Below are 14,353 nucleotides of genomic sequence, written 5' to 3'. Positions count from 1 at the left end.
ATAGTCACTTGGCATTGAATTTCAGGTCCTAAACCAAAGATATCTTCCACCAACTATCACAATTTTAAGGCTATCTGGTCTAGCAAATCCTAACAAAGTCTTAATTTACGATCAGGGCCTGAAGCCTCAATTTTTCTATTTAATTCTAAATATGTTCAGTTCATTTTTAAAATTTCTTACATGTACCTAATCTTAGGAGCACACAAGACCAATATTAAAGTTTTCCCATAAATGTAAAAGTATTTCTGGTTTGATTTTGATACTTACATCACAGTTTGTTTGGTTTTGCCTGGAATAATGACTTCTTGAAAACTGTATAGGCTGTTACATAAATTAAATACTTTTAAAAAGAAAAATTAATTTTTTAATATTTAATATAATGTTATCATTATAACTAACAGAAAATTTGACTAATAGAGAAGTTAGTCAAATTGCTAAATTTTTAATGTCAACAGGTTATTTTTGTTTACTAGAGTCATCTTTTAAAAAATGTCAAATTCTTTTCTTAAAAAAACAGTAAATAAAACTTTAAAAAAAGAGAAAAAAATAGTAAATATAAGAAATACAATCAAAACTATTTGGCAGTGCTCTTTTAAACAATTACCTTTTCCAGTCTATTATGAACAGTCACTGTGTTTCACCATCTTTTTCCATTTAGTCCTCTGTTCATTCAGCATTGTCTAAACACTGACTTTCCCTCCCATGCTTGATTTCCACAATGTCCTCCCAGAAAAAGAAGTCAGGATTCAGTGACAAGATGCCTTTAAGCAGTTACCTCCTTAATAATGAAGCCAGAATGAAAGCGGGATGATATACCAAAAAGAATGGTACACCAGACCTTGAAATCTGGTTCCAGTCACCAGTAAGCCTAATAAACTTGGCCTCAGTTTCTTCATTTGTAAAGTAAGAATAATCTTGTACTATTCCTAAAACCCCTAAATCTATTAAATACTAAGTTTAAAAAAAAACCTATCAAAGAGAAATAATTGAAAAATTAAATTAAATCAAGTTTGATGCAACACAGTAAAAATGAAAATTGGTTAAAGAAACAATTTCTTGACTTTCAGAATTAGATATTCTTAATCAGCCACTTTTACTATCTCAGTAGTTATCTAAACATGTTTATTTGGTAATTATTAGAATACCTTGAAAATAAACTGACAAAGTCATGCAATATTTACTTTTATATGTTGAAATATAATTTGCTATTTTTAAATCAAGTTAGAGTCTTCCAAGACTCTAAAATAGGCTATTTCAAGGAAATTAGACATGCTCTAAGCCATTCTCCAGAAATCTTTACTTGATCTAGAATCCCCAAAATATCCAAATGAAACTGGAAAACAGCTTTTGTCCAGAAGAAATATACCAGATTCTTAGAATTTACATATACAAATTGGTTGTGCAGAGTGGGCTTGCCAGAGGCTTAAAAACTGGAAGTAATTTTAAGAAAAACATATGAATTTTCTACTTGCTATGGCGCAACATATTATTGTTATTGTTAGTAGTGGAAAAGGAATTCAAATCTCTGATCATCCTCAAATATTGCAAAGGGATATCCTCTGATCAATTTCCTCAGAAATACTCCTTTAAAATTCTTCTTTCCTCCATTAACCCATGCCCTCTTTTTTAGTAATTTAAGACTTCTTTTTCCCTTTTCAAATTAACATATGTATAGGAGGAAATTAACACTTATCAGTCATTTCTCTTCTACTTTACAAATAACGCATAAACAGAATCTTAGTATATTTCCTCCAAGGATAATAAGCTGTACTTCATTGTTGTTTAACAACTTGGAAAATAAAAGATGTTTTAAATGTGGGAATGAAGTTTCAATAGTAAATTTCCTTTAATAAAGACAAACAACGCAATACAAGCATGCTCATCTAGCCAAAAAAAAAAAAAGATAAGAAAAATTTATTGATGAAATGAACTAATACAAAATATATAAATTGCCCTTGCCTTTGGAACTGAGATTATAAATTTTTTTCATAGTCAACTAAGGTGTGATTAACATTTAAGCACAAAGGTTATTTAACATTTAAACACAAAGGTTTCCCCATGAGTTACTTTGCATTTATAGGATCCCTCTTACCAGTGTTTCTCTTGAAGCTGTGTTTTATGAAGGATGAGATGTTCAAGCACCTTGTTCAACTGGGGACTATTCTTCCGAACACAAGTACAGGAAGCAACACAGTGCCAGAGCAGGTGGTTAATTTCATATCCTTCCTGATTAAGTTGCAAATGTTCCTGTAAATAAAATATATCTGAGAAAGAGTTCTTTGACTTGAATAAACATGAAAATAAATTTTAAATGCATATTTTTTCTACACCATGTTACACCAAGTAGAGCAATTTAAATACATTTTTGTAAGTATATATAGTTAATCTGAACTTAATTCTTAATATATTCTCACATGGATCCCTTGTGTTCAATGAAATTTTACTTAAATACATTTTTACTTAAATACATTTTTGTAAGTATTACTTACAAAATATATTACTTACATACATTTTTGTAAGTATATATAGTTAATATACTTAAATACATTTTTGTAAGTATATATATATTTTTTTTATCTATTTATTTATTTTGGCTGCGCTGGTCTTTGCAGGATTTTTAGTTGCAGCATGCAGACTTAGTTGAGGCATGTGGGATCTAGTTCCCTGACCAGGGATCAAACCCGGACCCCCAGCATTGGGAGCGCGGAGCCTTACCCACTGGGCCACCAGGGAAGTCCCAGTACATATTTACTTAAATACATTTACATAAATACTTTTTGTAAGTATATTTACTTAAATACATTTTTGTAAGTATATATAGTTAATCTGAACTTAATTCTTAATATATTCTCACATGGATCCCTTGTGTTCAATGACATCAGTTCCACAATGTGACAAAAATCCTGTATCTGCTAAGGGACAACTATTAGACACAATTGTGCTTCTTAAAACCTATATGACTTAGTTCTCCCTGACACCTGGGGGAGGGAAGAGGGGAAAGTTTGAACAATGATCAAACAGCAAATTGGGTTTTAAAATGTGGATTTTCACTTTAAGGACCAAAATATTGCCTAGCTGGATGTGGTCAATGTCTGCAAAGTAACTATTTTAAAAGGCTACAAAATCAGAAAACAAATGGGCTATTTGTTTTTTTCTTAGAGTGCTTCCTAACAGTTTCATAGACTTAACTGATCTGCTAAAGTAACTGGTGCAAAGAAACTTGATTTTATTTTTTGACACAGCACTCCCATTGAATTTTTGTCAACAGTAAAGATTCAAATACACATCCTGTGATATGTACTCAAATTACTAATTTAGCTGATATATTATTCTTTTATGCTCAAAAGAAACACTAAGAGATTCCAAAGGATTTTACAACTCTCATTTACTATACAAAATAACATCAAGACTATTCTTAAAGAAAGTTTTCATGTTGAGTACTCTTAAGAGAGAAAGCCAGAAGTTCATATATAAATTTTAAACTAAGATTAAAAATTTAAACTTAGTTTTAACTTTCTAGTCAACTGCTTATTTAAGTCTCACAGATGTGTATTGATTTACATTATGTCAGGAACACAGACGCTGGCAATAAAGGCAGGAGTAAGATAAAGTCTCTGCACAAGGCTACCGACTCAGGGGAAAAATCATCCACAAAAGCAAATGGAAACCAGTCAGTGTTTAGAATGTTATAATTTCCCAAAAAAAAGCTTTATTCTAAAATAATGTAAGACATCAGACTGAGACATGCAGACTTCAGTATATGTACATATTTCATCTAAATAACTCAGTTTTCTGCTTTGTGGTAGAGTCTCCCCCAAAAGTGGAATCCATATAAATGAAATTCTTTTCTCAAATTGCTCTAGCAGCCTGAGCCTGGATGCCTGACATCCCTCATGTTGCAAACATTCTGAATACATATATAGGTAGATATGTTTTGAAACTTGTGGATGACTTGACTAATTAATTTAAAACAATCAATACTTTGTTGTTTTTTTTTTAAATCATGTGTTGTGCACTGCATGGCTAGAGACTATTCAGTTAGGTCAAAAATTCTCGTTAACAAACTTATATACCATCACCAGAGAAAATTCCCAAAAGCCTTTGGTAAAGAAATGATCAGGATTTAGATAATGAAGAATATTTAAGCTTGATTTTTAATTTTATATGATACCATTTTTACTTATCACTGAAAAAGAAAAAAGAAGCCTCTGACTTCCGGAACTGATTTGACATCAATATTACTACAACCTGGTCAGGCGCTCACAGTCAGGTCATTTTGTTTTCCTGCTGGATATAAACTCACGGAATATCAATCTCAGACAATATTGCTCTGATAAATACACAAAGCCACTTGATATTTTTGTTTCTAAGCACAGACAAAAAGTCACTGTGCCACCCACAAAACACCCAATCAGAATTGCCCCTACTTTCTGGCAGCATCAAATCTAAAGAGAATCCCTGCTTCTTTAGAGCCTCCCCCAAATCACCCAACCAACGTCCAAATCCTATAATAGATTTATGCTAGCACCCTCTAACTGAGACATCACATGGTCCTCTGGGTGTGTGTTCTCTCTCTGCAACAAATAATAAAACCAGTTTTCCCAACTGCATGTGTGCTCCTGAAGGGTCTTTGAACCCGCCACACCTGAGAATTTTCCAAATAAGTGAGGCTTCTCTCTTATCCTTATGCATTATATCCTTATATATTTCAAGTATTTGCATGGAAATTCTGCTAAAGTTTCTTCCCTGCTTTTTACTGTTTTCAAAAGAAAAAATGTATTTGCCTAACTAGAATGAATTAATATAATAATGATGATGATGTGATTTAATACAATCATCACATACATCATCAGTGTAGCAGACCAAGAGGAAGCAATGCTCTGAGAACTATTAGGTGGTGTAGAGTTCTTTGTCTTTACACTAAAGCAGTCCCACCCAAGGTGTGGTTGGCAGATACATCCCCTCTGCAAATTGTTAACTAGAGTACAGAAATAAAGAATACATATTTAGAAACTTTTACAAAATTTGAGTTAATTTTCTTTTCAGTCTAGTAAAAAAATTAATGCCTATATATTTATTTCTTTTTCATAATTTACTATTATTGTAGCTTTAAAAGTATCAGTCTGTGACGGTCTGGAAAATTCCTTAAAAAATTGTAGAGGGATTTTTACCCTCTACACAGTTTGAAAAGCACTGAGCACTGCATTAAATTACTCCCAGAGAACTAGAACTTATTTTTCCCCTTCCATCTTTTTGGTGTGTGGGGGGGGCTGCTTTATGACCACTTCCTATAGTTCTTTCATCTCCCCCACTTGCTGCCTAGCTTTGAGCTATGCTGGTTTGCAAACTGGCCCCCATACACGGAGAACAAGGTTGGGGAAGACCTGAGAAAGAGGCAGGCCACTCCAGATTGGCAGGTGGCAGTTCAACAAGCAAGGAAACTTACACAGGAGGCTTCTCTTCGGCAGCTGCAAGAGAGTAGATCTCCACACCTGCCCTCCAGAATCTTAAGGTTTATGTAGATGCTTTAACTAGGTTCAATCACCTATACCATCCAACTGGTCTCAGAAACACATTACGGTCTCAAGGCTGCATCCTTGGAACCAGCTCCCACTGTGGAAACAGTGGGCAGAGCGTACATTCTAAAGACAGAAAGCCCACCTACCAAAGTGTTGCCAATCTGCTGTTGGCTGAGAACTCAGATAACCCTATCAGCTTGAATTTTGTGCAAATTTGAGAAGCTCTGAGTGTCTGACCAGGCTCTCTTTGATGACAAAACTGAACTCTGAAGCATGGGCTCTATTGTGGCTGCTCGAAGACAGCTTTTTGAGTTTCATCCTTGTTTTCAGTTATTTGGGGGATAGCTGACATTGCCATGATAGGACCCCTCAATACAAATATATTACCTGAATAACAGGGCATAAATCATAGGATAATGTTCCTAATTTTAAAGAGCCTGTGTCTCAGTCTAACCCAATTCCTAGTAACCATTTATAATTACAGTACAGCATAAAATGTCCCAAATTTAGAGAGTGCCTTTAGCTTACTGAGTACTGTACTTAACGCACTAAAGGATGAGACTGCTAATACATTTGAAAGTAAATCCTTTATGTTTCCTAGTTTTCAGAAAACTATTTGTACAATACTTTAGGATGGATGCAACTATTTAGTAAACGGTCTACTGCATTTTTGTTGAATTTGAATCTACCTACTCCAAAGAACCATGTTATTATTATAATGTGACAAGTGTGCTTTGCTAGTGAGCAAAGGACAGAGTGGAAAACCCAATCCAGTGTTCAGGCTCTGCAATTCACAGAGCCAATTAAAGTGTACCATTTGTCAAAGTCAATGGAAACCCTGTGTCTGGATCAGCTTGAAAGAACATTAAAAGGAGAAATGGGTCCCAGCAGCAGGGAAAGGAGATTTCCTATCCTTATACAGAACCAACACCCATATTGTGTGTATCCTAATGCCTATATCGTACAGAATTCCTTCTTTAAAAGCAATTTTATAATAGCACTTTGAAAACAAATTATGTTTCTACTTCAATGCTTATAATATATTAAAAATAAAGTATTTTGCAGTGGCCAAAATATGCTGTCATGGACCCTTTAGCATTACTGAAGATACGAGCTGTAGGAATAAACCCACAAATCGTCTACGGTAGCATATGAATAATAAAGGGAGAGAGGGTGAATACAGGTATATCTTTTATAGTCCCAGTTTTCTCTCTTCTTCACCCTTACTTCTCCCAGAAGTTGAGACACATGGGTACTGAATGGGTAAATACTCAGCTGAACTAGGGAGCCTGGCTTAGATTAAACTGTACTGGAGAAAATGGGCTGAAACTGGAGGACAATATTAAAATGTGCCATCCACCACTGAATCAGCTGAATCAGCCATTTTCAGCAGCACTGTGGCTACACTACCTTTTATATTCTTTATATTATGAGGTAATGGGAGTAGAAAAAGGAGGGCAATAAGTCTGAGAGGCTAAATTCTGTTATAATCCCTTCATAGGATCTCATGTATGGAGGTGAAATAGAACTTAAAAAGACTGAAACTATGCCCCTTTGTTCTAAAAAGTGGAAAAAAGCACAGAGACTTAGTGACTTGTCCCATTATAAGCAGATATATTCTTTTCATGTGTTGACATTCTTGCCTCTTTCACTTCAAACCAAGGTAGATCTTAACTGTATAGAAGCAGTGAACTTCCATTTCCTTGCTGTATATGTGCACCAAGAGTGACAAAAACAGATTGATTCAAGGAGAAGCAGAATTAACACTGAAAGTTGCCGGCCTCACAGGTGGAACACTCATGTTGTCAAGATTTCACAGGATCTTATTTGTTTAAAGGAAAAACACTCAAATCATCACTATATTAAGTTAAGCACAATTAACTACACACAGTTAAGCACAATTAGTCAGCATAAGCACATCCTTAGATAAAAATTATTACATTTAACTGCCTAAGTTAAAGTGAGTTCCTAAGTATATTTTTCAATAATTATTATTTATGTTTGCATGGCTCTTAATAATTTATAAGGCACATGCTTTTTTGCAATCTTCACAACAACTCTGTAGATTAGTTAGGGCAAATATGACGAGGATGATGATAATGATTATGGTCGTGGTGGTGTCTTTTTATTTTTTTTTGAAGTTATTCCTTCACTTCATATATATATATAAATATATATATATATATATATATATATATTTTTTTTTTTTTTTTTGGCTGCACCACACAGCATGCAGAATCTTAGTTCCCCAACCAGGGATCAAACCTGTGCCCTCTGCAGTGGAAGCGTGGATTCTTAACCACTGGACCGCCAGGGAAGTACCCAATGGTATCTTTTTAAAGATAAGCAAATGGGGATTTGGAGAGCTTAATGGACCTACTCTGGATCAAAAAGTCAATTGGTGAACAGGCCCTTCCTCTTGAAAGTCAGTGCTTTTCCTGTTGCTCAGTATCTTAGGTTATATATTTATTGTCAAAACATTTTTGAAACTTTAAAACAAGATCCTTTTTATGCATGAAGCAATGTGTGTTTATTAGTAAGCATAACCAAATGGTTCAAATGGCTTAGTATACGTCACTCTTTATATAAATGGCTTACCAAGTTATGAGCCAAAAAGAAAACACTAACTCCTAAAAAGAACACAAATAGATGTGGTTAAATGTTCCTCCTTATAGACTTAAATTTTAGATAGTTGTGGAAAGGCCCAAGGGAAGCACAGGGAAACTGTGAGGCAGCTCACAGGTAAAATTATTTTAAAAAAGAAGTTTCCTTAGTTGTTCCAACTAGCATCATATTAAATGCATTTTTCTCCTTTTTAAGAAATTATTAGAAAAACATTTCTATTTATAAATTATAAAATAATAAGTATATATAACAAAAAATAAAATAATAAAAGAATCAAGGTTTTGAAGTGTTCACTGCTTTCTTTTGGAATATATGTGAGAAAAGGAAATAAAGGCATTACAAGCCCCAAAGATTGAAGTTTGACTTTTGAAGTACATCAGGCTATAAGGTATATGAACACTGGAGTTCTGTTTGTATAATCATAGCTTATTACATACCAAGGAATTATATATAATTGGGACAGATAGTTTTCTCTAATGTTGATCATTAATATCTAAGTTAGAAATTAAAAGGAGATTTGTCATATACCAGGTATTACTTTCTCAATTTTGAACCATTAAAAAAATATCAGTTGATTTTAATAGCATATTAAATGTTATTACATATGAATCATGGAAGCATAAAAATATTACACTTGCTCTCATTAACAGCCTGTACTTTACACACTCTCCCTTTAATAAAAATGTAATATCTTAAAATGTTCATTTAAAAGTCAATCTAAATGATGTTGCAATTTTTAATTAATCAGCTGAGATGGAATCGATAAGGAAGAAGGTATTATGGCATTACTCCATTTAAAGTAGTAGTGGTGGATACTGATGCCCCACTACTGATCCTACGAACTACTGTCCAGGAAATGTGCACATGACTTTAATGTCTGTGCTGTTCACTCCTCCCCTGCAGCTAAATTCATCTTCAGCCATGTTACCGAATTAGCAAGCATGATTATTTAAGCATAGTAATCTGATCTGATTCGTCAAGCGCTAGGATATACTCACCATCTCAGAATCTACATTCTTGTCTTCCACAGGGCTAAAAATTGATTGAGAAAGGAGTTCTCTTTTACATACAATTTCCATGATTTTCAGAATACACTGCACATTTGAAAAGATGTTTGGATACTTGCAATATAATTCTCCAGAGAAAGAAAGTGTTATTGTAAGAAAAATAATTTGTGAGAAATATTTCATTAACATCTCACACTGCATTTCATTTGTCTTTTAGTTACTAAAATATAATTAAATTCAGTACTCAAGAGGCTGAAACTGCTGTATATTTCCCCATCTATTGAAGATTAATAATGTTATGTATGACCCCTGGTGGTAGAATAGAAAACTACAAGGTAAATAATTCATGCATAAGAGTTTATATAATTCAGAACAGCAATTACATAATGGTTGAATGCCCAATTAAGTATAGTTACTACACAACAATCCCTGGAAACTTCCAGCTGAAAATAAATCAAGTCAGAATAGATACTATTCATAATGGATAATCTGATATTGTAATCAATGTCATTGCTTTTAAACCAACATTCTCAATTTAATTCTTTTCAAGATGTCATTGTTGTTGATTTTTTAAAATATATAGTTTAACCACAGCAACAATTATGTCATTTAACATAGGACTATGTGGTATTTAACAGAACCATCTCTGTGCTGTCCTTTTTTTTTTTTTTTTTTTTGCTGTACGCGGGCCTCTCACTGTTGTGGCCTCTCCCGTTGTGGAGCACAGGCTCCGGACGCGCAGGCTCAGCGGCCATGGCTCACGGGCCCAGCCGCTCCGCGGCACGTGGGATCTTCCCAGACCGGGGCACGAACCCGTGTCCCCTGCATCAGCAGGCGGACTCTCAACCACTGCGCCACCAGGGAAGCCCTGTGCTGTCCTTTTTATAAACTTTTAAACAACCTTTGAGTTTTAGTCCACCGACACAATGGAAAAATTAGTAATAACCACTCTTCTATTGGATGGCTGTATGGGTAGGTAGTAGCAGTAACTAATAGCCTCAGGTAGGAATCCACCTGTTGCTGAACATGTAGCCTCAGTAGGGCTCCACTTAACAGCATGTGATAAGAGGGCAATATCTTAACCTTATATGAAACAAAATGTTGGTGTTCTTGCGATATATCAACAATAACAAGCCAGTGTAAGAACTTGAGGTTTTATACAAATAATCTTTCAAAACTTATTTGCCACCACTACCTGAATATTTGATGAATCACTATGCTGAACATTGTGAGGAGTTAAAAGAGGTTTATAATGTAATGAAGAAAGAAAAACAAGTGATACGGTAGACACAAACTCCTATACTGTCAATCTACAGCCATGCCTTGGTTTCAGACCCTACCAAAACTTGTATCCAAAATATTTGCACTATTACCTTCTACTCCCCTCCTCTATGGCTTTTCCCATCAAATATTCCTCCCTTTCTTGCATCTTGAGTCTCTTGATTTCTTATCCTACAACATATTAATCTTCTCCTCTTTTGACCTTGCTTTTTCATCCAAACTATTGACATATTTCTCCTTCCTTTCATAGCTAAGCTTTTAAAAACAGTTCACCACCTTTGTCTTATGCTTAAACTTTCCCTTCACTCTTTGTTTACCTCCAATCTGAACTTTGCTTCCACTCGGTAATGCTCCCAAGAACAATGACTTTCTGACTTCAGAAACCCATCACCCGTCTCAGACCTCCTATTGTTTAATGATTTTACAGCTCTTGATAATGTTGATCTTCTTGCCTCTCCCCTCTTTGGCTTTCTATATCATCACTCCCTCTTTTTTCTACTAATTCTTCTCTACTGGTTGATGTCTGTTACTCCAATAATCTATTAAATGTTTATGTCCCCCAAGACTCTACTACTAGAATAAATTTCTCCCCACCACCACCTCCCATTCCCAGGTTATCTCATCCACGTTAACAGTGATGACTGTCAAATGATCCATGTTGATACCCATGAAATAAGTGATTCCCAGGCTTCACTTATTTCCCTAGTTCCAAACCTCTGTTTCCAACTGGGTGTATACACCTGAGTGACCTTCAAATTCAGTATGTCCAAATGTTTCTCCAAAATTTTCTCAGTTTAGAGCACCATTATCTTGACCTTATTAGTCAATATGTAAAATATAAGATTCATCCTGAATTTGTCACTTTCCCTTACATATAGCTTAGATCCAAGGGATCACCAAGTTCAGTGTTTCTTATCTCCTAAACACTTTTCAAAACTATTTTACTCTATCCATCCCCATTTTAGAAGTTCATACCTTTAACATCTCTTGCCTGTACGAATGTCACAGATAATGGACCCCCTGAGTCCACTCTCTCCTTACTCCAGTCCAGCAACTACATCACCACTAGGGTTACCTTACTAAAATATGAATTAACTTCTTGAAATCCAGTGAGTTAGATATTACAGATAAGAAAACTGAGCCACGGACAAGTTCATATGGTTAGTTAAGTAGGAAATTTAAAAGTAAAACCAGTCTCACCCAGAAGCTGTGCTCTTCAGTACTGCACTCATTATCTTTCACGAAAAATAAAATACAGCCTATACTCTTTATAGTGATAGCCTGAGCTTCTCAAAAGAACATAAAATATTTATAAATGTAGAAAATAAAAGACAGTCTACCATATAAATATGGTTGAAGCCTAAGTAAATGTTGTTTAAAACTTTTCAGGTGACCATGAAGGAAATATATAAAAAGTCGTAAGAAGACCAAATAACCAATCTGTCAAAAAAGAAAGAAAAAAGCATTTTTGTGTTGCATCAATAAATGTTTAAAAACCATAAGGAAAATAAACCATTTTATCATTACATTTGCTTTTGATGAAACAATTTCAAATTCATTTGAGATTGTATGCTTTTGAAATAACTTTAAAACATTTGTATCAAGGTTAAAATACTGGTTCAGAAAAAAAAATTCATAAATCTTTTCTCCATTACATATAATGACCAATACTGAATACTATTTTGTTCTATGTCCTTTAGAACATTATTTTTCAAATTGCAAATCATGCCCCTTAAGTGAGTCATGAAATCAATAGAAAGGGGATTTTTAAGTAAAATAAAAGAGAAAATATCATAGTACATTGCACAGTGCCTTGTCTCAGTATATAGACGAATATGGATTACAATAGTTTTGAGAAATATTCTGCCTGTGCATAGTATGTTGTACTGAAGTCCCCATTCCCTCATGAAAACACACACACACACACACACACACACACAATGTCATTACTAAATACACACTTTCATATCACACTTCTGTGAAGTTTAAAATACATGTATAGTTAAAACTGTTTTACATAGACAACAGAAAATTAAATATCTGCAAAAATATATAAAATTTCACAGAAAATGAGAAAAAAAAACACACACTATAGAAATAAATGGAATGTAAATGCCTAAATTGCTAAATCATAAGATTACGGAAAAGGACCAAATAATAATAATAACTACCATTATATCACTATCAAGATATACATATATGCAAATCCTCTTAACATCTTAACAATAGTGCAGGGTATTATTAGAGCTACATGTAAAAAAATAAAATTAAATTCAAAAGATGATTCTACCAAGTCTCAGTGCTTCACCCAAGACTATTCAGCAAATAAGTAGCATTACTGGAATTCAAACCCAGGACTGTGTGTTTTGCATCAGAAGACATGAACTTTCTATTACAGCAGTGATTTCCAAATATTTTTTTCTCAAAAACTTCTATCATTAAAATAAATTCTAAGAATGCACCATGAATATTTGTAAATACATCCATAAATTATAAACATGCACCATTTATCGACTTTTAAAAATAAATAAAACTTGAAATCAATAGAAAGGGGATTTTTAAGTAAAATAAAAGAGAAAATATCATAGTACATTGCACAGTGCCTTGTCTCAGTATATAGACGAATATGGATTACAATAGTTTTGAGAAATATTCTGCCTGTGCATAGTATGTTGTACTGAAGTCCCCATTCCCTCATGAAAACACACACACACACACACACACACACACACAATGTCATTACTAAATACACACTTTCATATCACACTTCTGTGAAGTTTAAAATACATGTATAGTTAAAACTGTTTTACATAGACAACAGAAAATTAAATATCTGCAAAAATATATAAAATTTCACAGAAAATGAGAAAAAAAACACACACTATAGAAATAAATGGAATGTAAATGCCTAAATTGCTAAATCATAAGATTACGGAAAAGGACCAAATAATAATAATAACTACCATTATATCACTATCAAGATATACATATATGCAAATCCTCTTAACATCTTAACAATAGTGCAGGGTATTATTAGAGCTACATGTAAAAAAATAAAATTAAATTCAAAAGATGATTCTACCAAGTCTCAGTGCTTCACCCAAGACTATTCAGCAAATAAGTAGCATTACTGGAATTCAAACCCAGGACTGTGTGTTTTGCATCAGAAGACATGAACTTTCTATTACAGCAGTGATTTCCAAATATTTTTTTCTCAAAAACTTCTATCATTAAAATAAATTCTAAGAATGCACCATGAATATTTGTAAATACATCCATAAATTATAAACATGCACCATTTATCGACTTTTAAAAATAAATAAAATGTTTATGTCATGCCAAGGGATCTCTTCGTATAAAGCACTTTGATATAGTACTATGCTTCTCCAAGAGACTGAAGTTAGATGAGAAGGAAGTGGAAATCAACAGATCATTTAAAAGAATATTGCAATACTCTGAGAGCATATTAAAGTTGGAAATAATAAATTCATCAGAAGAAGAATAATTTAAGATTTTGCAAGGGATCAGAGAAGGATATTGAAAGCAATACTTTAAAATTTTAAAGTGGGTCTGAAGAGAAAAATACATAATCAACATATCAGTTTGCAAAACTGCTGTATTATACACCAATTTGGTCATGAGTTTCACTTTATCCAGAAGTGAAACTCTATACAACTATGCTTGGAAAAATGGTTTTAAAAGCTTTCATCTGTAATATTCTGAAAAACCAGATTTTTGTTGAAAAGTCTGCCAGTCTTTAAGGAATTCTGGAACTTTCTATGCATCTGTCCTCATGTTTCATTTGTGTACATACTCTCTCTGTAGGTTGACAACTTAAGCTTTGCCTCCTAGAGTAAATTTCTGCTTGTCAGTTCCTTTCCCTGCTACCCTGTCTTTTCTTCCTTTATTCTTTCACCCCCT

The 14,353-nt window shown here is 33.7% G+C and overlaps 1 protein-coding gene across 1 annotated transcript in view; it reads right to left on the bottom strand.

Annotated features, from left to right (window-relative positions):
- Positions 1-14,353, bottom strand: part of TMEM232 (transmembrane protein 232) — a 270,739-nt gene that overhangs the window by 204,588 nt on the left and 51,798 nt on the right. Inside the window, 3 exon segments of the mRNA XM_032626528.1 lie at positions 2,093-2,226; positions 9,143-9,297; positions 11,773-11,872. Coding sequence (XP_032482419.1) covers positions 2,093-2,226; positions 9,143-9,297; positions 11,773-11,872 — 389 coding nt within the window.

This window comes from Phocoena sinus, chromosome 3 (assembly GCF_008692025.1).
Source record: "Phocoena sinus isolate mPhoSin1 chromosome 3, mPhoSin1.pri, whole genome shotgun sequence".
Lineage (NCBI taxonomy): Eukaryota > Metazoa > Chordata > Mammalia > Artiodactyla > Phocoenidae > Phocoena > Phocoena sinus.
The sequence above is the reverse complement of the archived record's forward strand: the minus strand, read 5'-3'. Positions and strand labels throughout refer to the sequence as shown.